Raw genomic sequence first — 24,256 nt, forward strand, 5'->3', positions numbered from 1 at the left:
AGCCCACCTGACCCCAGCTTTTCTGTATGTATGTCTATGTGTCTATTCTTCCTTTGTTCCTTCACTGGACCAGTTATGTCTATCCTTGGAGCCATTCAAAGATGTATCAGATTAGAAAAAAAAATCTGGGGTACTGGAGAAATGGCTCGGTGGTTTAGAGCACTGACTGCTCTTCCAGAGGTTCTGAGTTCAATTCCCAGCAACCACATGGTGGCTCACAACCATCTGTAATAATATTTGGTGCCCTCTTCTGACATGCAGATATATATGTAGAACACTGTATGTAATTAATAAATAAATTTAAAAAAAAAAGAAAAAAATCTGACTTGGGTGAAAGCAGTTTAACAGCCCAGACAAAATTTGTTGAATGCACTCGTTAAAATGGAACTTGTAAATTGAAGCACATAGGTAGGTTGAGTCGACCTGAGCTTGACGTTTAAATGGTTCGGATGACAAGACACCAAAAGTCTGTGCTTCATTCCTCAAATTATATCTAGACATAGTAACAGTTCTAATATCAAGAAAAAATGAAGGGTACGTAGATTTTCTAAACTAGTCCCTGTGTTTGTGGACGGTATTTGTTGAACATAACCCTCCCTCTCAAATTCTGAGGTCATCTTAATTTAAGGTTTTGCTGTGCTTAGAATGCTTTTATGGACTGGGCTTTAATGTGTTTTATGTCATGAAGTGCTCGGTTGACTTCTGGTATAAAAGCTTGTGCATTGCTTTGTGAGTAAAGATCTCATTATCTCTCCAGACAAGGAGAAAGGGAAACCTGCCTTTCTAGAGAGTCTTGAGCAAGCAACACCACATTCCGAAGCCTACTGCACTCCCGTGCATCTGTTTTCAATTTAAGAGCAACTTTTGGATATACTGCAGTGCTAATTTAGCTGAAGCCCGAGTGCTTTCAGGTTATTTCCACTTGATTAAATTATTTCCGTTCATACCGCATGTCAGGAAATAAATGATAGAATGACATGATTTTAATGAACTGGTTGGTAAATAATTATATGCAAATATAATAAAAAACATTCTAAGTTCATGGGAAATATTCCTAAAAAAAGTAAAACTGATACATGCTTGTAGAAGTTAAGATTAAAATGTGTTGGAATGAACACAGTAGATGTCATTGGAAACCCAGTAAAATGAATGTTAAAACCCTAGTCACTCAATAGTGTAGTTTTGACCTGTAGACACAGGAAGTGCTATATAGAAATGAGGAAGCCACTACATATAAATAACTCTTTTAAATCAGAATGATCTTTTTAATGGTTACCTGCTGTATAATTGGTAAATAAACCTGTAAACTCTTTGAGTGTGTGTGTATGTGTGTGTATGTGTGTGTGAATCATAATAGCATAGCAAACAAGAAAACTATCAGAGTAACAAAATTCAATAAACTTAGAAATACAAACCTAACATCATTTCTGTATTACCAGTCATGGTATTAAATAATATACAAAAAAATATCATTATGATAAATAAAAAAAGAAAATTTTATAACAAATATGAAGTTGAATGAATCAAACTGAGCACAAAGTGTTCCAAGAGATCTAAAGAAACAATATTGAGCAAAATAGTTTTCCAATAAGCACATAGTAGACTATTAAGTGAGATAGATGGATAGATGTGCTGAGTAAAACTATGAAATTATGTATTGACTATGCAAATGAAAGACATTTGTATCATAATACCAACCCACAAGAATTGTACAAAATATATTGGAAGGGAAAGCGCTGAAATTCTGACTTCTGAAAATACTATCTGATGGTAGTTTTTCCATTTCAAACTTTGTCCCGTCACAAGCAACAGGGCTGTTTTCTGTTTCTGTACTGCAAAAAGAACATACACTTCAATTTTTGTAAAAAAAATGTTCTGCTAAAATGTGGGCATTGTGTTTGTGTCTTTTTCCCCTGACTCTTTGGAAAGAAAGGATTTTTGTGTATCCTTTTCTATTCACGATTCCTGATTTTATTTGTACACATCATTTTTGATTTCTTTAGAAAGACGTGCGAGACATCCTCACTCCCATTCATGTAGAGGCCACATACCACCTTGGGCATCATGTGATCACCAAACGGAACACGGTGGAATTCCCACCCCTGCAGCCGATCCTTCAGCAGAAGAAGGAAAAAGATGTCATTAGAAAAATGGTTGAGTATTTTCTTGTATTTAAAACATAATTGGAGAATTCTTAAAATATGACAAAATTAGTTGAAATGTACCTAAATTGTTTCGAATTTTTTAAAAGTGTTAATGAAAATGGATTTAAGATCTCTCTCTCTCTCTCTCTCTCTCTCTCTCTCTCTCTCTCTCTCTGTGTGTGTGTGTGTGTGTGTGTGTGTGTGTGTGTGTGTGTGTGTGTGTATGTGTGTGTGTGTGTGTGTGTGTTTAATAATCCCTTTGGGATATTCAGTTGAATATGTTTGAACTTGCATTAAGTCACAAGAGTGCCTTCCTATGTATAAATATTTATGTAAAGTATTTGTAAGTTTTCTTTTCCCTGAAGAAATGAATTTCTCAAAATAAACCACATTAGGCTTTGGTTGTGCAAAGCGTTAGTTATCCGATGCCTTTCCATGTTCTTCCTTTATTCATCCCTCTCCTTTTCTTGGGTCTCTCCTTGGCCATGGATCCACTCTGAATTTTCAGTTCTCCTGCTGAAGTTCTGTCACATATAAGCACAGTTACTATGTGACAAGAATTTTTCTTTTAAAATTTCTTTTTATGTTTTTAGCCTCATCTCAGTAACAGCTGCATATTAAGATGATCCCCGACTTCTGGCCAGTGAACTGTTATTTTTTCTGTTTCCTTGACAACGTATTTGCTCCTGCAGTCCCAGTGTTGAGACCTTAACCTTCTATCAACGTAGATGTAGTTAACAATATGTACTGGGGCACAGTCAAAGGCCCTCAGGAAAGCAAGTACGATTGTCAGACTGTTGTAAAATACAAAAGGGACAGTAGGCCCTATACCCTGCCTAAGCAAACCTGCTATAAATCATGTTAGCAGACCCGAGCACATAACTGCCACTGTCTAGTCTAGGGTACCTGATCAAATTAACGTAATAACTTAAGAGCAAATTTCCAGATCCTTACATGAAAATGGTTATGAGAGTCAGTTGCAATTTTTAAAACCCTTCAATTGAACCGCAGTTTTCAATATCGATTACTTTCCAATGTCTTCAGTAATTTAAATGCCGATACTGAAAACACACAGGGGAAAATATTAGCAATTTGCAATCTATATTTTGATTCTTAGACCCATGTACTCTCTAATTAGAAATAATAGAATGAAAACCAGACTGACTTAATCATTTGGTAGAATGTTTATACTGCAGCCTCCCCAGTGTGGGTGGACTGAACCCTATTATGTCACGTGACTGTTCACTTTCTTTAAAAAAAAAAAAAGGTATTTCCCCTTGTTACCTATTCCTATTGTGCTGAATTATTTTAATATTTTTATTTATTTGCTATTATATAGTATGTCCTTCACATCTTCTGTCACATCACTAAGGGTGGTATATGCCTGCCCTTCGTGTACATGGATCCCTTTAAGTGATTAGAGCTTAATAAATTGAACAAACGTCACAGTAGGCTACCATTTCATTTTGTTCAACGTGTCCACAAAGTTTTGCCTCTCAGTTCCTACATATAGATGCATTTCTATCCACATCTATCTGTCACTGTCCACCCCTTTGACAAAATGGAATGGATGCTTTAATTTTGTGTAATAAATTTGATCAGAATGTTGGATGAGAAAACAGGGGAAAGGCAGATCAGAGATGTCTTTGCAGCTGATATTACACATATTTGTATAGTGTCTTTAATATAATTCTCAAAGCTTATTTGACTTCACCAGTTTAGGCCTGGAATCCACTAGGAGAACTTACTTTCTATAGCCCTGAGACTATGTATTTGAACCTCCTGATTCTCAGATTGAACCTTGGGGAGCCATACGTTATAATTTAAAGTGTGACTTTTATTTTTGTCAAGCACAGGTGTCACATCCTTTAAATACACAGGGATTAAAATAAACGTCGTCATGTTTCATTTCCAGATAAACTTTGCAAGGTTTTGTGCCTATGAAAATTGTTCTGCTGATCTGCAAGTTTCTGCCAAAGTTGGATTTTTGAAGTAAGTACAGTTTCCTCTGCTTTTCATCAAAAGAACATAATGGGTAAATGCTTGGGGGCTCTGGTGAGAGAGGGGCTAACCCACAAATGTTGGCATCATTTAAAGCACTGAAAAATGATAATGTTTTGCTGTGAGGGACTGATAATGCTTATGTCATGCATTATATATAATATATCTAATATATAATACCTAATATCTAATATATAATTATATATAAATGTATTTAAGCATTACCAGTTTTAAAGAATGAAAGCATTTGAACGTTCCTAAGGTTTTATGAAGTGTGCTTTAATTTTTTTGTTGTAACCTGGAAGGACTAAACTGTGCCTTGAGATATCATTAACATAGGCATAATTATATTTTAACATTTGTAAGAGCCTGGTAATAAGAGTTTAGCTGGGAAAAAAAAATTTTAGCTACACCATGGTTAGTATATTTTATGGCTAGAAAATGAGTTACACAGTTCAAACTGATAGGCAAAATAATATATTTTGACAAATTCCAAAAGGAAGAAACTAACTTGTTGTAAATTCTCAGCATGATAGGCAGGGTAAGAAGAAAATACAGTGTGCTGGGAATAGCTTCTGGCTCGTAGCAGAGCTGGTTAAATAGGACGTGTACTGTTACTTCATAATGGAAAAGAAACCACTGTAATTATGCATCATACAGAGGCTCCTTATATTCGAATTGCTTTGCACATCTGCAGACAATGGACACAAAGAAAGAAAGAAACAAACAAACAGGATAAGGATACGGAGTGACCAGGATGGGGAATGAGAAACTGGTTTAGAAGGTGGGACGTAAAGAAATCATGTGACCATCTAGTTTTATGTCGACTTGACACAAGGGAGAGCCATTTGGGAAAAGGGAGTGCCCGTAGAGAAAATGCCTTCACCAGACTGGCCTACATGCAGGCCTGTGGTGCATTTTCTTCATTGACTCGTTGGTTTAGGAAGGCTTAGCTCTCTGTGGACGAGTGTTATCCACAGGCTAGCTGGTGATCCTGGGTACTACAAAAAACAGGCTGAGCAAGTACCTTCTCCATAGCCTCTGCATAGCTCCTGCCTCAAGGCTTTTGTCTTGGATTTCCTAAATGATGGTCTACAAGCTATAGGGGGAAATAAATCCTTTCTTCCTCGAGTGGTAATGATGTTTTATCACAGCGATAGGAACCTTACCTAAGAAAATGGAGCTTTGGTACATAGCTTTTACTTGAAAAGCTCTCTCAGTAAAAGATTTAAAATTTCCTCTACATATTAAAGACTTCTGAGATGCATAGGAGTGAGAAACATAAATTTTACAAGATAAATGACTCAAACATTGGGAGTCATTTTTATTCAAGGAGCTCAAAAGCAGCAGAAATTCCTTTGGGAACTATAAAGGAATCTTCAGAAAACCAAGTCCTGATGACGTAACACGTGGAGGATATAAAAGGGGGCAGGACTATTCGCATTCTGTACCGAGATTAGATAGCGGAGGGATGGGAAGGTTGGAGTTTGCATCCAAACTATAGAAGGAAAAATGTCAGTGGGCACACATGATGGCTTTTACAAATTCATTCATCCATTCCTCCATCTTTCCCTCCCTCCTTTATCCATACCTTTCTTGCATTTCTCTCTCTGTCTCTCTGTCTCTGTGTATGTTTGTGTGTCTGTCTGTCTGTGTGTCTCTGTCTGTGTGTCTGTGTGTGTGTCTGTCTCTCTCTGTCTCTCTCTGTCTCTCTGTCTGTCTCTCTGTGTTTCTTTCTACATTGACTGATAAATGATAAGGATTCAGTAGGTCCTTTTAGACTTCAAATTTAAACTCCTTGGTCCTGCTTCACACCACTACCATATGTCTTTTTGACACCAATGGAAGAATGCTTACAGTTGTTTAGCCATGGCATAGATCCTCACACCCAGCATCTTCTCACTTCTACCCAATGAGCCTGCATTTATCTTTTAAACCTCGGCATTTCTGAGAGATAACTGTCTATCTCCAGCCCCTTTCCCCTAGACTCTCTGTACTCCTAGGCCTACAGCACAGTACACACTGTATTGAATGTCTCTCTCCACACTGCTCTGGAAGAGCTGTAAAGCAAGTCCTGTCCTCATGTCCTCTTCCCAGAGCCTGGAGGAGAGAAGGTAGCTAAGCAGGTTTGCTGAGAATGGAACAGGAGTTCCAACAGAGGCACCACTTAACACTCCAGACTGACAAGGAAGGAGTTAAGATTCGCCTCAGCTTAAGCCCTGAAACTGGGAATTACGATTGATCTTTTCCTTGCAGTTTTAGAAATGATTATGTATAGAGAAGTCAGGGGCTGTTGCTGTGGGAATTCAAGTTCATAGATAGCAGTTGAGGATATAGGGGATAGTTTGAAGAACAAAAGCTCCATTGTGACTGTGAAATGTGGAACAAGGGATTGAGCAGGAAAGAGCAGAAAGCTTTATCACAATGGTGAATGTCTTGCTGGGGAGGTGCATGAATTCTTCTCAGTCAGACAATTCCAGCCCAGCCATAGACATCTATGGTGTTTATGGCAAGGAACCCTTCCTTGACTAGTAAAGAAAATTTGTGCTTGTAAATTATTCAGTTGTCTCACTCAGGGAAATTAGTAATTGCTTTTTAATATCAGAACATAGTGTGACTTAGTTTAAGAACTTACAATTTCCCAGTAGTTTTGCTTTCTAAGAGATGTAGGTTTTAGGTATATCAAGAGGCTTTAATAAGTGCAGTTGCACTGGTGTGTTGCTAGAGCAGGAGATTTTCTAAGCCATAGATGAAGTATTTCCACGTGCTTGCATTAGGCTCTCTCTACCTTCCTGGTCCTTTTTGATTACAAACCTTCTTTCCCATGAGAAATGAAATTTCAAAGCTTATGTGAAAATATCGCTAAAAATGTTTTCAACTTATTCAAATAGGATATGGAATTCTTATGTCAATTTTGACTTAATTGCCTACTTAGCATTTTTAATCAGAAGTGTTTTTTTTTTTCAATTAATAACCAAGCCTATGATTTTAAATAGTATCTGGCCAAGTGTGACAGGGCATTGCTTAGGATGTGATCTTGAGTCCTGTCCAGAAAAATACCCACAATATCTATTGGAAATGTATATCCTAAGATCTTGGAAACTTCTCATTGATGGTCATAGGATTTAAGAAAGAAGCCTTCATTATGAACGGAGCTATAAGTTGACATTTTAAAATTGATTGAGAATTCATACATGCACATAATGTGTTTTGATTAAGTATACCCTAGTTGCTCCTTCAACTCCTTCTCAACCCTACCACTATCCCTTCCAAATTTCTTCCAAATTCCATGTGCTCTCTTCTTTATTATTTTTTAAAACCACTGTAGTTTACTTTGTGTAGCCAGTGTGTGATTATGTATTGTTATCACATCTACTGGAGCATAAGTATCTCTTCAAGGGTCACATTATTGAATAAATCTTATTCTTTCCTTCCTAGCAGTCATTTATTTTTCCAAGAGTTCCTAAGCTAGGGCAGGACTTTGTGTGCCCACTTTTCCTCCCCCATTCTGGGACATTTATCTTGCTTGCTCTTGTGCCTGTAATCACAGCTTCATCCAGACTCTATGTGCAATTGCTTTGTTGTGTCCAGAAAACAATGTTCTGCCGTAGTTCCCCACTGCCTCGGTTCTCCAAGTGTTGCTGTGCCTCCTCATCTGACATATCTCCGAGTCTTGGAAGAAGAACATGTGATATAGGGCTCTCATTTAGGGATTAGTAGTTTGCCATATATTACTCTCTATAGGTTGACCAGTTGTGAGTTTCTGTGCTACCCACCATCCACGACAAAACAAGCATCTCTAAGGAAGGCTGAGATATGTCCTGATCTGTGGATGTAGCAAATTTTTCTTGAGAATTTGTTAAATACATTGTCCATTTAGCAGAATAATAGGAATACGCTCAATAACAGCAATAGGCTCTTCCCTAAGTCTAACAACACACCCGGGTCTTGTTATAAGTGTTAAAACACTATGAGGTTGTTGGCTTAGGTTTCATATTATGAAGTGGGCCTTATATAAAATCAGAAGATGGTTGGTTACTCCCATAATACATGTCATACTTTTGGCATCTTTGGGCATGTCTTGTCAGGTTGGTCATTACTGTAGTATGTAAAGCTCACAGATGCATAAGTTTCATGATTTCTTTTCTCCTGAGCAGAATACATAGCAACTTCTATCACTGTAAAATCTAGCCAATAGGGGTGAAGATTCCAGGTCAGTTTCAGCATCTTTCTCCACGTTTTATGGCTCTAGCATGTGATACCATTAACAATAGAGTGTTACCATCACAATTTGGATGGTGACCCAGAGTAAAAGCAATATCCAGTAATATTTTAGGGTCTAGGGGACCCTACTGCCCATCACTTCTAGAGGCAATGTAGCCTATTTCTGTCATTGGGGCTTTATTTGCTAGTCTCTGGAATATCTACAAGAGGAATTGTCTCCACACACACACATACACTTTATATAACTTCTACAACAGTAGGTTTCCATTTAGCCTTTCAATGCTTTTTTTTTAGTGCTATCTCTCCTGTACTTTGTCCTCTTATTCCTGTTTCATTTAGCCCTTCTGGTTCCATTACTTTCTATAAAACTATATCACTCTAAAGCCAGCAGAGCAATGCAGTGGTGAAGACTTTCACGTGGGAGGTAGCTAATCAGGTTCAATTTGACTCAACTCTTACATCTACCATGTTACCTAAAGGGTAGCCTTAAAATTAGTCTATTAGCCTCCTCTTTACTTGCTATAAAACAGTGGAAATTATGTCTTCTCTATTGGATGTTTTAATTTTTAAAATACACTTAATAAAAGTGCATTTAATACAAGTCTGATACCTTTGAGGTTTAATGAAAGGAGCCACTGTTTTTAGAGTTGTGTGAATTTTAGGGTAGAGCAGTAGGCACACGTACCTTTGCATCACTTTGGAAAGTTAGAAACGATTTCTATGAGGTTAATGATAAGTTACTTGAGGGATGTGCAAATGAGAACTCATCTAATTAAGTTTTCAGAGACACAGCGAAAGCTTTTTGACTGTGTTTAGAGTAAGTTATTCTGTGTCAGACAAAAATACAACATCTCTGCATGTAGGTGTCTTCTCTCCTTTCTCAGTAACAGTCTGCAAATTGGGGCCATATGTTGTATGCCTTCTTCTGGCTGTAACTCTGCTGGCACTAATGGTGTTATGTGTCCCAGATCTAGGAGCCTGTTTTATGTAAATGCATTTACTCCATAAGGAACATGCATCTCTCATTCCTACAGTAATAAACCACTCAGGTTTGACAAGCGGTGCAGATTCACACTCCCTCCTGGTTCTATTAGGCTGAGGCTTCCTCCTATGTGTCCACATTCCTGGGACAGTGAACCAACCAGAGAAGTTCCCACCAAAAAAAAAAAAAAAAAAAAAAAAAAAAAAAAAAAAAAAAAAACTAACAGTGACCAACATGTTCTCACAATCACAAGAATGATAAGCATTAGCCAACAAGGAGGAGTCTACAGTCAGACCTTTCATACAGGTCAGGATATAAACGACCGTATGTGCTTCATGTTGGTTAGGACTACTTTGAACTTCCTATCAAGAATATTTGACTAACCCTAACTTACAGAAATGTATGTGGCATAACATCTTCATGAAGATGGCCGTTGCAGGTCATTGCCAGGAAGCCTGCATACGTGGTTATCTTTTATGTTCTTTTGGCTTTTTATTTGTGATTATAATATATTAATGCTGACACTCCCATAAAGTTAATGGTGCAAGAACAGGCAGGTGCTTTGCTTGTTTTGCTTTTTTCATTTGAAAACTTTTCAGAGAAGATAACTTCTCATGCTTTCTCTAACTTGACGTGTAGACACTCCCCTCGGGCTGTGACCTGTGGGGAGAATGGGGTCATATTGCATACCAGTCTTCATCTCCCAAAGCTGAAGTAAATGCTCATTTTCTGCAATAACAAAGGACTGCTGCCTACTGCCTGAGTAATCTGGGGTTCTGTTAGCATTGGGTGGGGAGCTCTTTGACGAGTGGACAGTAGCTTGTGACTGGCACCTGACACCATGTTTCTCAACGGGCTAACCTATTACAATTGTCCTTTTTAAAATAAAGACCCATGGCTCCAGTTGCATGTGTAGCAGAGGATGGCATTTTTCTGTCATCAATGGGAGGAGAGGCCTTTGGTCTGGTTAGGGTACGTTCTCCCAGTGTAGGGGAGAAGGTGATTGGGAGAGGGAGCACCTTCATGGAAATGAGTGGAGGGGGGGGGGTAACGGGAAATGGAAGAGCACTGGAAATGTAAATACAGGGAATGTCCAATAAAATAATTAAAAAAATAAAAATGAAAGCCTCACTGACTTCACCGAGCTTGTGAAGAATGAGTCACATGCCTCTACACTAATGTCCCCTCACTCCCTGACCATTTTTTTAATTTAATTCCTTTCCAATTCTCCCCTGAGATTTTCATTCAATAAAGTCAGATAATTGGTTTATCCCAGCTGACAAGAATTCCTCAGTGTTTTATTTTCCCTACAATAACAGCAAAGGAAAAGGAAAGAGGATAAAATTTGACTTTGGACTTGAGGTCATTTGCTGAAGGCTACTCTTTTGTCAAATAATTCTGCTGTGTGTCTGAGTATTAAGCTGTGCTAACAATTCACATTGTATTTTGCTCTGGCATCATTTTTCTCCCTTCCTTCCTTCCTTCCTTCCTTCCTTCCTTCCTTCCTTCCTTTCCCTACTATTTTGATAAAAAAATAAGTAAGCTTCAGAGACCAAATTTGTTGTACCAAGAAAGAATACAGTGAGGACACTAAGGTTTTGTGAACATCTTGTAAAATACAGTCATGTTCATGTAAAACCCATAGAGAAAATGTAGAGCCTGGTCTTAGAGCTTTCTCATTTCCCCTTTCACTTATTAAGTCGTGGTTCCATGTGTGCACAGTGCCTGGGTCTGTGTCAGTTATGTGGACTCTAAGCAGCTTTGTAAATTTCAAGCCTGCATTACGCATGTTTTAATGAAGAATGAACTGGGTCCCAGGGAAGCCGCTGGTTCAGTCATGCCTCCCGTCCAGATGTGCAGCTGGCTCTCCATCGTGGTACACAGGACGATGACTGGTGTCTTTCCAGTGGCTTCTTGTTCAAGATGATCTATAGGAAGGTGTACATTTGAAAGTGCAGAGATGGGATTGTGGTAATTGCGAAAAAATAGCTTAAAATGGAAACTAAACCAGGAGTCAGGCTGACAACAGGAACCTGGTGCCTCTCTGTGTTCGGCTCTGTCTCAGAAGCTGGCTGTGGATGCCACACTTCCACCTTCTGTTGCCTGTCGAAGTGCCAGCTTCTCTCCCAAAGGTGTTCAGTGACTAATGCTCTGGTTCCAAGCCAGAATATTTTATAAACGTCTATTGCTAAGCAGCTCTTGTACAGTCTTAATTAAACTTTAATGTCAAGCTGAAGTTTACTTTTAGAGAACCTTGGAAGTCCCTTTGGCTGTAACATGGTGATAAAACAGCAGGGAAAGGGAAGGGTGGCTCTTCTCACCATTTACCAGACACCGCGAAGGAAAAGCACGCTGACTGAGTCCTAAGGCTCACAACATGAGCAGCCCCTCCGGGCTGGCATAGCTCATGACCACTCAGTCAGGTACATCCGAGATGAGGTGATACCAGGTGCTTTGTTATTTATTACAGGCTCATGCTTCAACTTCTCAAATCCAAGGCTCAGAAAGGAGAATCTTTCACATAGGGTATCCTTTATTGCGCTCTCTTCTTTCCTGCAGGGGAGGTTAAAAGCTTGGGGCTGGATTACTTTCTCTACTTCTACATGGATTCTAAGGGAAAAGCCTGTAGCCTCTGCCAGCTGAGATAAGGGACCCTCTGTTGAACTCAGACTGGATCCAGGCATGTTGATGTATACCTGTAGTCACAGGACACCAGAGCAAGGGATGAGATCATTCAAGGCCAGCTTGGCCTACATATAGCATGACACTTCCACAACAACAACAACAACAACAACAACAACAACAACAACAACAACCCAGTAGAACACAAAACAAAAACCAACAGCAAAGATAGTCGATTTTAGTTGTCTAGTAAAATCCCATTGCTTGTTCATTTGAAAGTTTTCATTAGCCATAAGGCTCTATCATAGGAGCCAGCCCAGTGGTTTTTATAGACAGTAATAGTTTTAATTTCTCAGGACAAACCACTCAGTCTCCGCTGCTCATCTGTACCATTGCAATGCAAAAGTGAGTATGGCTGGACTCAGTAAGACTTGATTTATAAACACAAAGGAATAATTAGCCTTTAGGCTGAAGATACCAGATGCCTACTCTGTTGTTAACCTGGTTGCTTTTCATGTGGCATTCCCTTAGTGTAGCTTTCTTTTTCTATAGTATAACACTTTCTTATACTATATTTTGTTATTTATTTTGTACAGTTTATTTTAATTTTCCAAACAAGGATTCAGAGAATTTTGAGCAATTAATCTCATAAATGCAGGGGGCGGGGGAGATAGGAGGAATAGAAAGGGATCATACGTAGACCAACTACATGTATGTATTCATGTATGTAGTCATGAGACAATTATAGTTCTACATGAAAAATTGCTGAAACCCTGCTAACCTCTGAGTGGGCAAATAAGGGGAATGACTCCAAAGGGTGGAGCACAGACAGAAGTGACAAGCAATTTACAAAAGTGTCACAATTTCACAAAGTTTCAAGTAAAAGAAACTGCACTCAAAAATCACAGAGGATTTCATCTAATCCCATTTGTATGAGACAGAAAACTGGGTAAAACTCGAGTGTACATTTCAAAAGTTAGGGGTCTTTTAGGGAGCCCCCTGCACTGTGCAATGTCTGTGTGCGTAGTGTCTTTTCTTGGTTTGCATGTCAGCTTCCTGCATGTATTCAGTTCATCACAGTAAATGAGTTGCATCTTAGGATGTTTGCTTCCTTCTATTCAAACAGCTTTGATAATAGGAAAAAATGAGAATAGCAGGAGCAAAATCTTTAAATAGTAAGTCCAGTTACTTAGCATTTTAGGTGAAGAGAAGGGGCTCTAAGCTACAACTTTGTTTATCTTCTCTGAGGTGCAGAAGAATGAATAATTTTGGAAAGTAACATTTTCCTTTCCACCATTGATTTTCCCTTAGTTAACACCATTAATGCAGACATTTCAGGAGCTATGCCGCTGCTAACATATTTGGATGTGGACCAGGGTGCAAATCACATGACCCCATAGGGCTAGACAGCAAATCACATGACTCCGTAGGGCTAGACACTGGGTTTCTTAATGAGCTATTTTAAATGTTTGTGTCATTCAGAACAGACAAGCATGCTCTCTAGCTGCAGTTTTGCAGGATATATATTGAAGATTTCCTATACTTTTAAAAGTGAATAATGTATTAAATAATATTTTGGGGCATTTTACTTGTCTCTTGAATATAGCACAGCCATTTCCATCTGATACTCTTTCAAAAAGCACAGTAACTATATTTGTTGGCTCTTTAAAAACTCCGATATTCATAGTCCAGCCTCTTGCTTCCAGGAACATTTAGACCTAGTGGTGAGAGAAAACTGTGGTTTGACTTTGTAAAATGTGCTTCTCACTGTTTGCTGAGAGTTCACACTATAAGCTGACTCTTCAGAGCAAGGACAAGTTATGCTGGTGCATAATGAGAAGATACTCAGGGCAGACCAGAGCTTGAAGGAAGCCAGAAAACATATTGTGTTTGGCAGATGTTTGGATGTAGATGTGGCTAAAACAAAGGAACGCCCTGTGCAGTAGGTCGTAAAACAAGAGTGGGCCCTGGAGTGTCTCCGTGTCATGCTGAGAAGTGGGGACCGTTCTGTTGCAGTAGTGCCATGGCATTACCTCGTAGGCTCTGTTCGGAAATTGGGAGGATGAGAGGAGAGAATGAATGTACAACACAAATCAGAGGCATGCTTCATGTAGATGCTGAAATGGTCAGACTGCATTTTCAAGAAGATTCTGAAGAGTAGCAAGCCTAAATCTCATATGAATAGAAAGGCAAAGAATAGCAATGCTTTTTTTACCTCTGGCAAAAGTAGGTCCTTACCTCTCCTCCAAGGGCTCATCACTCGCAAGTTGTTTCTGATGTATATCTAATAGTTGTTTACAGTCGTTTGGAAATGTGTCTTTTGTGTTTCCTGTGAGGTGGGGAAATGTGTTTTAACAATAAGCTTGTGATACAGCAGCACAGTGGCTGGCTTACTGCCTGGGACCCTCAGTGTTGCTCAGTGAATATCCGATCGCTCCTTTAAATCAGAGATCTTAATGTGCTCTTAAGTATCCTTCTACACATCCTGTTGTTAGACTGGCTCCACCTGGTTCCTTTGGCGCAGGACACTCTCCAGTTTGAATTTATTAATCCAGTTTTTTTTCTTCTAATTTTGGAATTGCTAGATGACAGTGGAGAAAGCTTAGAAAATCAAAACATACTGTAACTGAAAGTTATGTTTTTTTTTTTAATTTATTTTTTTTTTTCCGCCTGGAGAAGATGACACTGCACTTGGATTAAAGGTTTAGAATATTCTAGCTCTGTACCTTTGAGCATCTTCATTTTGCTCGAAGTTCTTCGAGTTCTAGGGATGTCAAGGGATGTGCTTTGATTCAAAACTTCACTGAAGAGTAACTTTACCATTACTACAGATCGGGTTGCCAAGGCCTGGCCAAGCTAATAGAAATTCTACCCTCAAAGACTGCAGATCTCTAGTGACCTGTGTTGTGTGGCTCACCGGGCATTAATACATTTCTTCAGCCTTGCACTAGGTCTTGTCAGAGGCAACCTACTTGAGGAATTTAGTCTTGTCAATTGTATTTCTGTGCCACCACCTGAAGGCCAAAGCGGTTCTATAGTTTAACTCAAATCCCCATGTGTTTTCCCATTCTCCCTTTTCCTCACTTCCTCCTCTTCCAGTGTTTTGGCTTGGGTACTGTCTAGTTCAATGTCTTTTCAAAGACTAAAATAAAAATCATGCAAAATAATGAGAAAAACGTAAGTTAAGCAAGAGGACATTAAAACAAAAGACCATTTTACAATTACTAATTAAAAATCAAGCAAATAATAGTATCAGACTTTTCTTTGGGAGCAGTTGATGGTACATGTCTGAAATATGAAAAATTGAAGCTGTGACTCTGTATGAGATCATCCCATGGTGGTTTTTCTAAGTGAATAGTTTGTATAGTCATAAATATTTTATATGTGGATGGAGAATTTTGACTTCCATTCCTTGATTTTTTTTAGGCCATATGAAAACAAAACGTATCTGGCTGTTGGGAGCATGAAGACCATAATGCTAAACGTGTCCTTGTTCAATGCTGGAGATGATGCTTATGAAACCACTCTGAACGTCCAACTCCCCACAGGCCTTTATTTCATTAAGATCTTAGACCTGGTAAGTGCTAGAGACCACAATGAACTTATTCAAGTTCAAAAGCAAATGTAAATTCGTAGTTACTCCACTCATTCCGTGTAGACAACCGAAGTTTTCCTCTTAACCCTTAGATGTCATACACATTCCGGTTACTTCCAGATGTTCTTCCCTGTGCTCTGAGACACGAGTTTGTTGGGAGCTAAGTGGAAAGGTGTCTGCTTCCTGCCTTCCAGGGTTAGGAGAGGATTCCTTGGGCACCACAAATTCTTCCTTGGCACATATTTTTAAGATGCTGTTGGTGCTTATCTTGGAGCAATAGTCCTCCCACGTGCTCAGCACCCACAATTCCAGCACCATCCTTTAAGCCAAGGTTCTCAGCCCTCACCCAGTGCTTCTGAACTATCAGCCTTCCTCCGAGACAGATCCTGGAGATCATGAATCTTATGTGTATGCCTTGCACATGAGCACATGGACTCATTATTAAATGATTGACACTTCCGTGACTTTTTAGGAACACTGAGTCACAAAGGACATTTGCCTTGAGAGCTCCCTGTCCTCCAGCCCATTAGCCCCAGGGATCTTTCACCTTTTAAATGTCGATATTTACCCCCTTTCTCTGGGCCACCAAGAAGCTATTTCAAAGGGGTGAAGATAAATTCTGTGGACTCAGAGCCCATATTTCTATGTATTTCTACTGTGATTGCACTTGCTACAATTAAATGCTTCAAGGACATCTCTCATATATTAGACAGAAGGAAATAGGGACTTTATGGCTTCCCTGCTCCTTGATGTTTCAAAGAATTCCCTCTTAGACAAAGAAGGAAATATGAGAGTCCACATTTAAGAAGCAGTTTGTAAAGAACTCACATGGGCATTAGTATTGTGTCTTACCCATGTATATACATTTCTATCACTTACTCTATAATTCTAAATATTTTTCCGGGGTTAAGCAGACAATGGTTTCTTCAGAAAATATTTTTATAATGGTTGTCTTTTAAAAGACTGTCCTCAAACATATTTTTGTCAATGTCTAATTCTCTTTCTCCTCAAAAGAACTGTTTTATCTTATTTTTTCTCTAGGAAGAGAAACAAATAAACTGTGAAGTGATGGAGAGCTCCCGTCCTGTGACACTTTCCTGCAGCCTTGGTTACATATATGTGGACCGGCTTTCAACGGTGAGCACTTAGCATTTTCACTTGCTAATTGGAATTCGGTTTTTCTACCTTTACGCTGCATGTTTTTTTAACTTAGTTATGAAACTAAGTGAAACTAACTTGTCCTGGAGTCTGAGCTTTGTTTTTATATTCTTGGCAATGTTCATGGTTCGGGGTGGGGGCAGGGGTTGTGGGGTGAGCTGGAGAACCTGTTTGTGTCAAGTCAGGAAAATAAATGTGTCAATCAGAATTTGTTTTGCCTGCTTACTCCTTCCCAACACCCTACCCCCACCCCAGGTGGCCCTGTCTGCCAGGCATGTTACCTCTGCTATACAAAAAGGTGTTTCTGGCAAGCGTCCTCAACCAAGTTGTTAAAGCATCTCTAATGGTGTCCGTCTGGGCCTGCCAGTCTTTACATTCAGAGAAGGCTTTGTTTCTAAAAACAATGCCTTGAATTGCTCACAACTTAAACCCAACAGTTTCCTTGTGAGGTAGAACGTCTGCCATATCTGGAATATTCCACTGTTTTCCTTAAGAAATGAAAGATGAAAGGCAAGAATGTATTTCAGATTAAAAACTGGCTCTTTCCTCTCTGCTTTCCAGATAGACATTAGCTTCCTCCTGGACGTGAGCTCACTCAGCAGGGCACATGAGGACCTCAGCATCAGCGTGCATGCCTCCTGGTATGGTTCAATGTGCAAGAAACAATAGTTACGAAGGACATGCCCCATTCTGGCAATGGCTTTAAGGGATCTATGGTGCTGTGTTCTGATAATTGTCTACAAATCACAACAGTATCAGTAACAAGAGCAATTTCTACCAAGCCCACCCTACAGTGTCTCATTGTCTAGTCTTTTTCTATTACTTTCCCCCTCCAATTCTGCAGAATAGCGCTCCATTAGGTCTTCATAGGCTGCAGTAACTGCTCTCTGATGCTGAGCTTTCATGGGGGCTTTCTATGTTTCTACAGTGAGAATGAGGGTGAACTGGACCAAGTGAAAGACAACAGAGTGACCTTAGTGGTACCTCTAAGGTATGAAGTTATGCTGACTGTTCACGGGTAAGTACAGAGGCCTCATGATTAGAGAGGATTCTCTTCACTATCGTTTCTGTCTTATATTAATGAAAGAAGCCCGTTTGAACATGTTTAAGTGGAAGGGATACTGTGTCCCTGCAACTGCCTCTGAGTACAGTCGCTTGATTGATTTACTATTTTAATCCCCTCTGTAATGTGCTCTGATGCCACATCAAACTCAGGGCCAGCTGCTGGAGATTTTGTACTGGAAGAGCCCAGTATGCTTTCAGTGGGCCACGGTCAATCTTCAGCTCTTGACCAAGGGGCATAGTTATGTAGTATGCAGCTAGGGGCATGGTGCCCAGTAGCCATGGTAGAGGGACAACCCTTGGCTGTGCACTTGGCTGAGCTGCTAGCTCTGCAGGATCCACATCTAACTGTGTGGTAAATGACAGGCATGAGAAGGCTTTCTCTCTTGGACTCCGAGAGTGTTCTGCAGTAAGAATCCTGGCTTTATGGTTTCCTTGTGGTCTTAATAATTTCCGAGTGGATCCTTCTGTGATTCAAAATGTGTGGATAGAAATGGAAAGAGGAGGTAATGGCAAAATCTCTGAGCACTCCACTGGCAAGTGGCCAAACTTTTAAGTTTGTGCTTCAGACAGTTTTGGTGGTTTTTTTTTTTTTTTTTTTTTTTTTTTTTTTTTTTTTTTTTTTTTTTGTGATCCAGACTGGCCTGCAACTTGTGTAGTCAGAAAGATGTTCTTGAACTTTTGGTGGTCATCCTGGCTCTGCATCCTGATGGTTAGGTTTATTCATGTGTACCACTATGTTCAGTACTTGTTACATCAGTATTTCATGCAATATATCTTGATCATATTCATAATCCTTCCATATCCATTCTACATCCTTAAATGCCTCCAAATTCAGCACTCTGCTTCCCATGTTAGATTTTTTGGACAAAGATAACAAGCATTAAACTGTACAAGTGTGTGTTATTGGATTATTTCTAATACCTTTCCTGCCTCCTAGGTCCCTACTTGGGAATTATCTCTTTATTAGCTGCTGGATATGAGTGACTTGTGGAGCAGGGACTTCCCCTGAACTACAATTTCTTGGTGCTTGATACTACATACTTTTGTCTAATAGTAGGACTTTTAAAAAAGTCAAACTTATTTCCTAGTAAACACTTGACTGTATATGTCAGTGTTTGAATTGTTGAACATCCGTCTGTGCTCCATCAGTAAACATTTAACAGGTTAGATTGAGCTAGCATTCCCCTGTGGCAAAGTAAAGGCTTCAGCTAAGTTATTTCCAAGTTTCCATGAATTGTTTTAGGGCTGAGAAAGTGCAAACAGCAACCAGTCAGCAGGTATGGGAAAGCAGGCAAGCACATGTATTGGGTAGAATAGGTGTGGTCACCTGGCCTTCCTGTTACATCAGTTGTTAGAGCTTTTATCTGACCAAGAAACCAAAACGATTCTGTGTTTCCTTGTAAATGTGTGGTATCTGCCTCTAAAGATGTATTGTACAGTCCCTTTTCAAAAAGGCAGGACATTCAAGTTGCCCTTGTTCCCGTCAGGTTTGTGAACCCAACTTCATTTGTGTATGGATCCAGTGAAGAAAACGAGCCAGAAATGTGCATGGCAGAGAAGCTGAATCTTACTTTCCATGTAAGCAAAGCTGATTTTATTGATATTAGTAGCAGATGGGAAGGAAGAAAGGATGGGCTCCTGTCTTGCTCCAGGGGAATTCCTACCCCCCAAGTGTCCCTCAGCCTCTGTGACCATGGCTGGCTGCAGTTGGGTCCTTTTCTCTTAGGCTACTTTCCCATTTCTCTTGTCGAAAACTTTCTCAGTAAGATATGAAAATATCTCAAACATGCAGAGTTTGGGAATCTCTTGACCATTTTGGAGATGCATTCAAGGCAGGTAAGCCAAAGGAAAACATGGTTGGAGGCAATTCAGAAAATATATAGATGTTTCAGGCTCTTTAACAGGCCTAACATTAGCAATTACAGAAGCATTTACCTTACCTTTTTTAAGGATCAACATAGTTGGTTTGCCTTTCCAGCTTCAGGTTTAGGACATATATTAATACTTTGTTATGGTAGTATTAAATAATCTTTTTTTAGTTCAAAAAGTATTATCCTCATTATAATGATTTTCAGTTTTGAAAATTTAGTTGTTAAGCAGACATTTTCGCTGTGTCACAAATGGTAAGAGGTAAAAAAATATTTGTTTCAATCAAAAGCACTGTCCAAACATTGAGTAGTATAGTAATGTATAGACTGCAAGTCTTGATTAGATAGTGAAAGCACTCACTGGTGGTCCCTTACTAGGGCAAGGTTAGCCAATAAGGTTGGGAAAAAATGCAAACCCGGCACAGGCTGAGAGAGATACAGAAAAATAAGATTGTGTCAAGTTTATTGCAAGCAATTCTATCATCATCATCATCATCATCATCATCATTATTATTATTATTATTATTATTACCGTTTTGGCAATGGGAAAGAATATCGATTTCCAGGACCAATGCTATGGCAATTGCCAGGATACAATGATGTTTACAAGTTCTCCAGGGCACACAAGAATAATGTCTAAGATCAGTTGTCCTGTCAAGTTGTAAAGAACACAGAGAAACTCGGATGGCTTGAATATTTCACTTCCTGGGGCAGTGCTTCTGTCTCGGAGTCATAGCCTTAACCTGGAAAACCTATGACTCATTTCTCTTGAAGCATTTAGACCAAGTCAACACCATGATTTCCTGCAAGATAGGAGATAGTGTTTTTCAAGACAGACATTAGAAGCACTTACAGTGGCTACCCAAACAGCAAATTCCCATGGCGTGACCAATATCTACAGAAATTAATGGTCCTGAAATGAAATCCTATCTCATCAACATCACCTAAGTTTTCTTGTTGTTTAGTTTTTGTTTGTTTGTTTTAATCACTTTGTATTTCAACTGAAGACCTAAGAAATGCTCATGAGAACTCATGAGTGTTTCGATAAACCGAGAAACTAAGTCATACTTTGGTGGGGGCTATTCATTACTTTGCAATCACTACTTAGGCATGTGTAATTCAAGCATGACAGAGTCCAAGCAAAATGGAGACACTTGATGTTTGAACATGTGTGGGGAGTCTGCTCAAGAACAGAGGGTCCTTGGAGGTCTGACCACCATTGGGGATGAGAGACAATACATAGCTGCTTGTCTGTAGTTCCATGCTCTGGTGATGTGTTCCTCTGCTCAAACTGCTATGGTCCAGCAGCTCTCCCAGGCTCAGGGCCACTCATTCCCACATGCCATCTGCATTCCAATGACTCCAGGTCTACCCATCATCCCTTTTCATCCAGATACTGTGACACAACTTTTCATGACTTGTTGTGTTGATTGCATAATTAAGCCCCTGAGTAGGAAAGCTCATGTCTCAATCTCCTCTTTTCACAGATCTGTAATCTCCATGTTTATGGAATGAAACCTCATCACCTAGATGGTCTCTGAGGGTTAATGACGTGTTAGGTTTTCTTAAAGCCAAGTAATGGGTCATTTCCCAACCTTTAAATGTTATAACATCATACTTAACCTGATTAAAAATGTACACAGTACAAGCCTTTAAATATATTTTTTAAAAAATAAATATTAACCTCACTTTGTTTTTGTATTTTGAGACAGGGTACCTTAAGGAGCCCAAAATAGCCTCAAACTTGTCATCTCTTATTTAAGACTAGTTTTGTGACAAAATACAGCCATAACAGAACCACTCCCCCCAAAATAAAACCCTTAAAATAATGTGAATTGGAACTGCTTAAGCTAGAAAAAGATCTGACTAAGGTTATTCTGTCTGCTTTGCTGTGTATCTGCCAACTATACACCCTTCACTCTGGCTGGGGAATACTCGTCTTGAGGCTCAGTGGTTTTTTTATTTTTAAAAAGAAAAGGTTTTAAAATTTGTTTCCTTATTTTTTTTTTTCAGGTTATAAACACTGGCATTAGCTTGGCTCCAAATGTTAGTGTGAAAATAATGGTACCAAATTCTTTTCTCCCTCAAAATGATAAGTTGTTCAACGTTTTGGATGTTCAGGTAACTATCTGTTGCCTCTGTGTGACCTACCCTAGGTATGTCTTAAATACTAACCCTGTTGTGAAGCCGGAGAGTCCTGTTCACTCCTGCCACAGTCAGTCCCATAAATTGCTTATGCATTCACAGAGAGGACTTTGGATATTATTTTTTTCTGAACTGTACTCCAGAGGTGGCACCTGAATTGACACATACAATCAGAAAACCTGGTTCTTCCTTCTTTATTAACTATTTTATATCTCTTTTTTGGAAACAAGAGCCCACAGAAGTAACATAGGTAGTAGAACATCCCATCCAGCTTGAAGCCAGTATTGAAAGAGCAGAAAAGGAAGCCTTCTTTACAGAAACATTCAAATCATTTCTTATGCCATTATTTTGTGTCTTATGAGTTTTTTTTTGTTGTTGTTGTTTTGTTTCATTTTACCCCTGAGTATCTAGAAACAAGCAATTGCCTTAAAAGCTTACTAGAGTGACTTTGAAAATTTACTTGGATTCCAGATTTAGATGCTCTGATGCATTTTATTTTGTGGTTTGCATTTTTGTGGAACTTTTGTGGAACCAAAGAAAATTTAAATTTAGGCTAATGTTTATCTGCCATTTTTCTTCCCCATTTCAGTAAAGTTGTACCATGTGGTCAAAATAGGACTGGCTATAATTTGATTGGGATTTTATTTGTGGGTTTACTGGAGATTTTCTTGTATTTTAGTAAAAAATAATCAATTGAAACACCTGAAACCAAAACCATCTTGTGTTAGCTCTCTTTAAAAACAAAGTGACCCTTCTTTTGTTTTCTATCTAGGCAAGCTCAGGGCACTGTTATTTTACACACTATGGAAGAGAGTGCACATTCGCTCAGCAAAAAGGCATAGCGGGGACCTTGACTGATATTGTCAAATTCCTATCAAAGACTGATAAGAGAATCCTGGTGAGTTTCCATTATTTGGGCGTGCATTTCTGCCTTCCTACAAAGAACCAAAACATTCAAAGTCAAAATCAGGTGTTTGGGCTGCCGGGAGAGTGGGCAGGGATGTAAGCGTAGGTGGTGTTCCCATTGGTAAGGAAGGATCGTGCTGGGGTGCTGAGATGGCCAGGATTAAGTGTGTGCTATAGGGTTTCATTACCCAACAAATGCCACCCGTGTGCCACCTGGCTATCATACTCGAACCCTCCTGACACCAAGTCACCTGGGCACTCATATTTATAGCATGGAATTCTCATTCTCCCCATTTAGTAGTGACTTAATGACAGAAACTGGAAAAGTTGTGCAGCAGCAGCAGCAGCCAAACAGAGCATGTACTTTAAGGAGAGGACTCTGATTATGAACATAATCCTTTACATCCTGACCCCAGAGGGCTCAGTCTCTAAGAATGATGGAATACATGTTACACATTGAACACATCATATAATTTGTTAAACAAAAATGCTTGTTGGACTGAAGGAAAGAAGATGAAGATGTTTATAAGAAGGACAGTTTTCTAAATGCCACTAAAGACATTTAAAAATACTTCCTCACATTCAGTTTTGTGAATGCGTACACAAAAGTGTGTCACTGTATGCCTATTGAGGTCACAGGAGACAACTTGCAGGAGACAACACTCTTATATCCCATAGGTATTTGAACTCCGGTACACACACACACACACACACACACACACACACACACACACACACACACAATTTTGTGAGAGAATTCAAGTGTGCTGCATGTATATTGTTAAGAAAGCAACCACAGGTGTCAATCCCCCACTTCTAAGTTGGGCAGATTCTCCTTATTAATGTGAGTCTGCTTCTCAAAAATTCTTTCTCTATCTCCTATCTTGTGGTAGAAACAGTGGGATTTTAAGAGTATGCGATCTGTTCCAGCTTTCTGTGGTTGTGGGGGGATTTGAACATTTGTTCTCATAATTGCATGACAAGCCTATACTATTCATGGAACCATCTTCTCCAGCTGTGAATTTTCTATGTGTAAAACATGTTAACGCTAGTGTCTTTTTCATTCTTTTCAAGTACTGCATGAAAGCTGACCAACACTGTTTAGATTTCTTATGCAATTTCGGGAAAATGGAAAGTGGAAAAGAAGCCAGCGTTCATATTCAGCTGGAAGGCAGGCCGTCCATCTTGGAAATGGTGAGTCTGAAATCATACCGATAACTTGGTGATGTGGATCTATAAAAGCCAGTTATTTTCACATAGACAGGATAACATGGAAACATTAAAAAAATTACAGAGATAAGAATTCAGTTTGAGAATAAAACCCAAATCTTGTTTTTTATTAAGAAGATGGAGATAAACTATAGAATCATAGGGTTCCATTTAGAAATCACAGAACTGTCTGTGAAGCTTAATTAAATAGATGTTGACTATCCTATCAATTCACCCACATTAAATCTCTGGTTCCCAGCCACTGTAATGCTGCAGCTCTTTAGTTCCTTACGTTGTGCTGGTGACTCCCAACCATAAAGTTATTTCATTTCCACTT

At 39.2% G+C, this 24,256-nt stretch overlaps 1 protein-coding gene across 1 annotated transcript in view; it reads left to right on the plus strand.

Annotated features, from left to right (window-relative positions):
- The window catches only part of ITGA4 (integrin subunit alpha 4), a gene marked incomplete at its 5' end in the record, with an annotated part of 72,506 nt that overhangs the window by 42,028 nt on the left and 6,222 nt on the right, over positions 1–24,256 (plus strand). Inside the window, 10 exons of the mRNA XM_080928197.1 lie at positions 2,004–2,153; positions 4,060–4,136; positions 15,400–15,550; positions 16,610–16,705; positions 17,288–17,367; positions 17,655–17,744; positions 19,279–19,369; positions 21,673–21,780; positions 22,577–22,702; positions 23,785–23,904. Coding sequence (XP_080784323.1) covers positions 2,004–2,153; positions 4,060–4,136; positions 15,400–15,550; positions 16,610–16,705; positions 17,288–17,367; positions 17,655–17,744; positions 19,279–19,369; positions 21,673–21,780; positions 22,577–22,702; positions 23,785–23,904 — 1,089 coding nt within the window. The remainder of the gene's footprint in view (positions 1–2,003; positions 2,154–4,059; positions 4,137–15,399; positions 15,551–16,609; positions 16,706–17,287; positions 17,368–17,654; positions 17,745–19,278; positions 19,370–21,672; positions 21,781–22,576; positions 22,703–23,784; positions 23,905–24,256) is intronic.

This window comes from Micromys minutus (assembly GCF_963924665.1).
Source record: "Micromys minutus genome assembly, chromosome: 13".
In the NCBI taxonomy this organism is placed as follows: domain Eukaryota; kingdom Metazoa; phylum Chordata; class Mammalia; order Rodentia; family Muridae; genus Micromys; species Micromys minutus.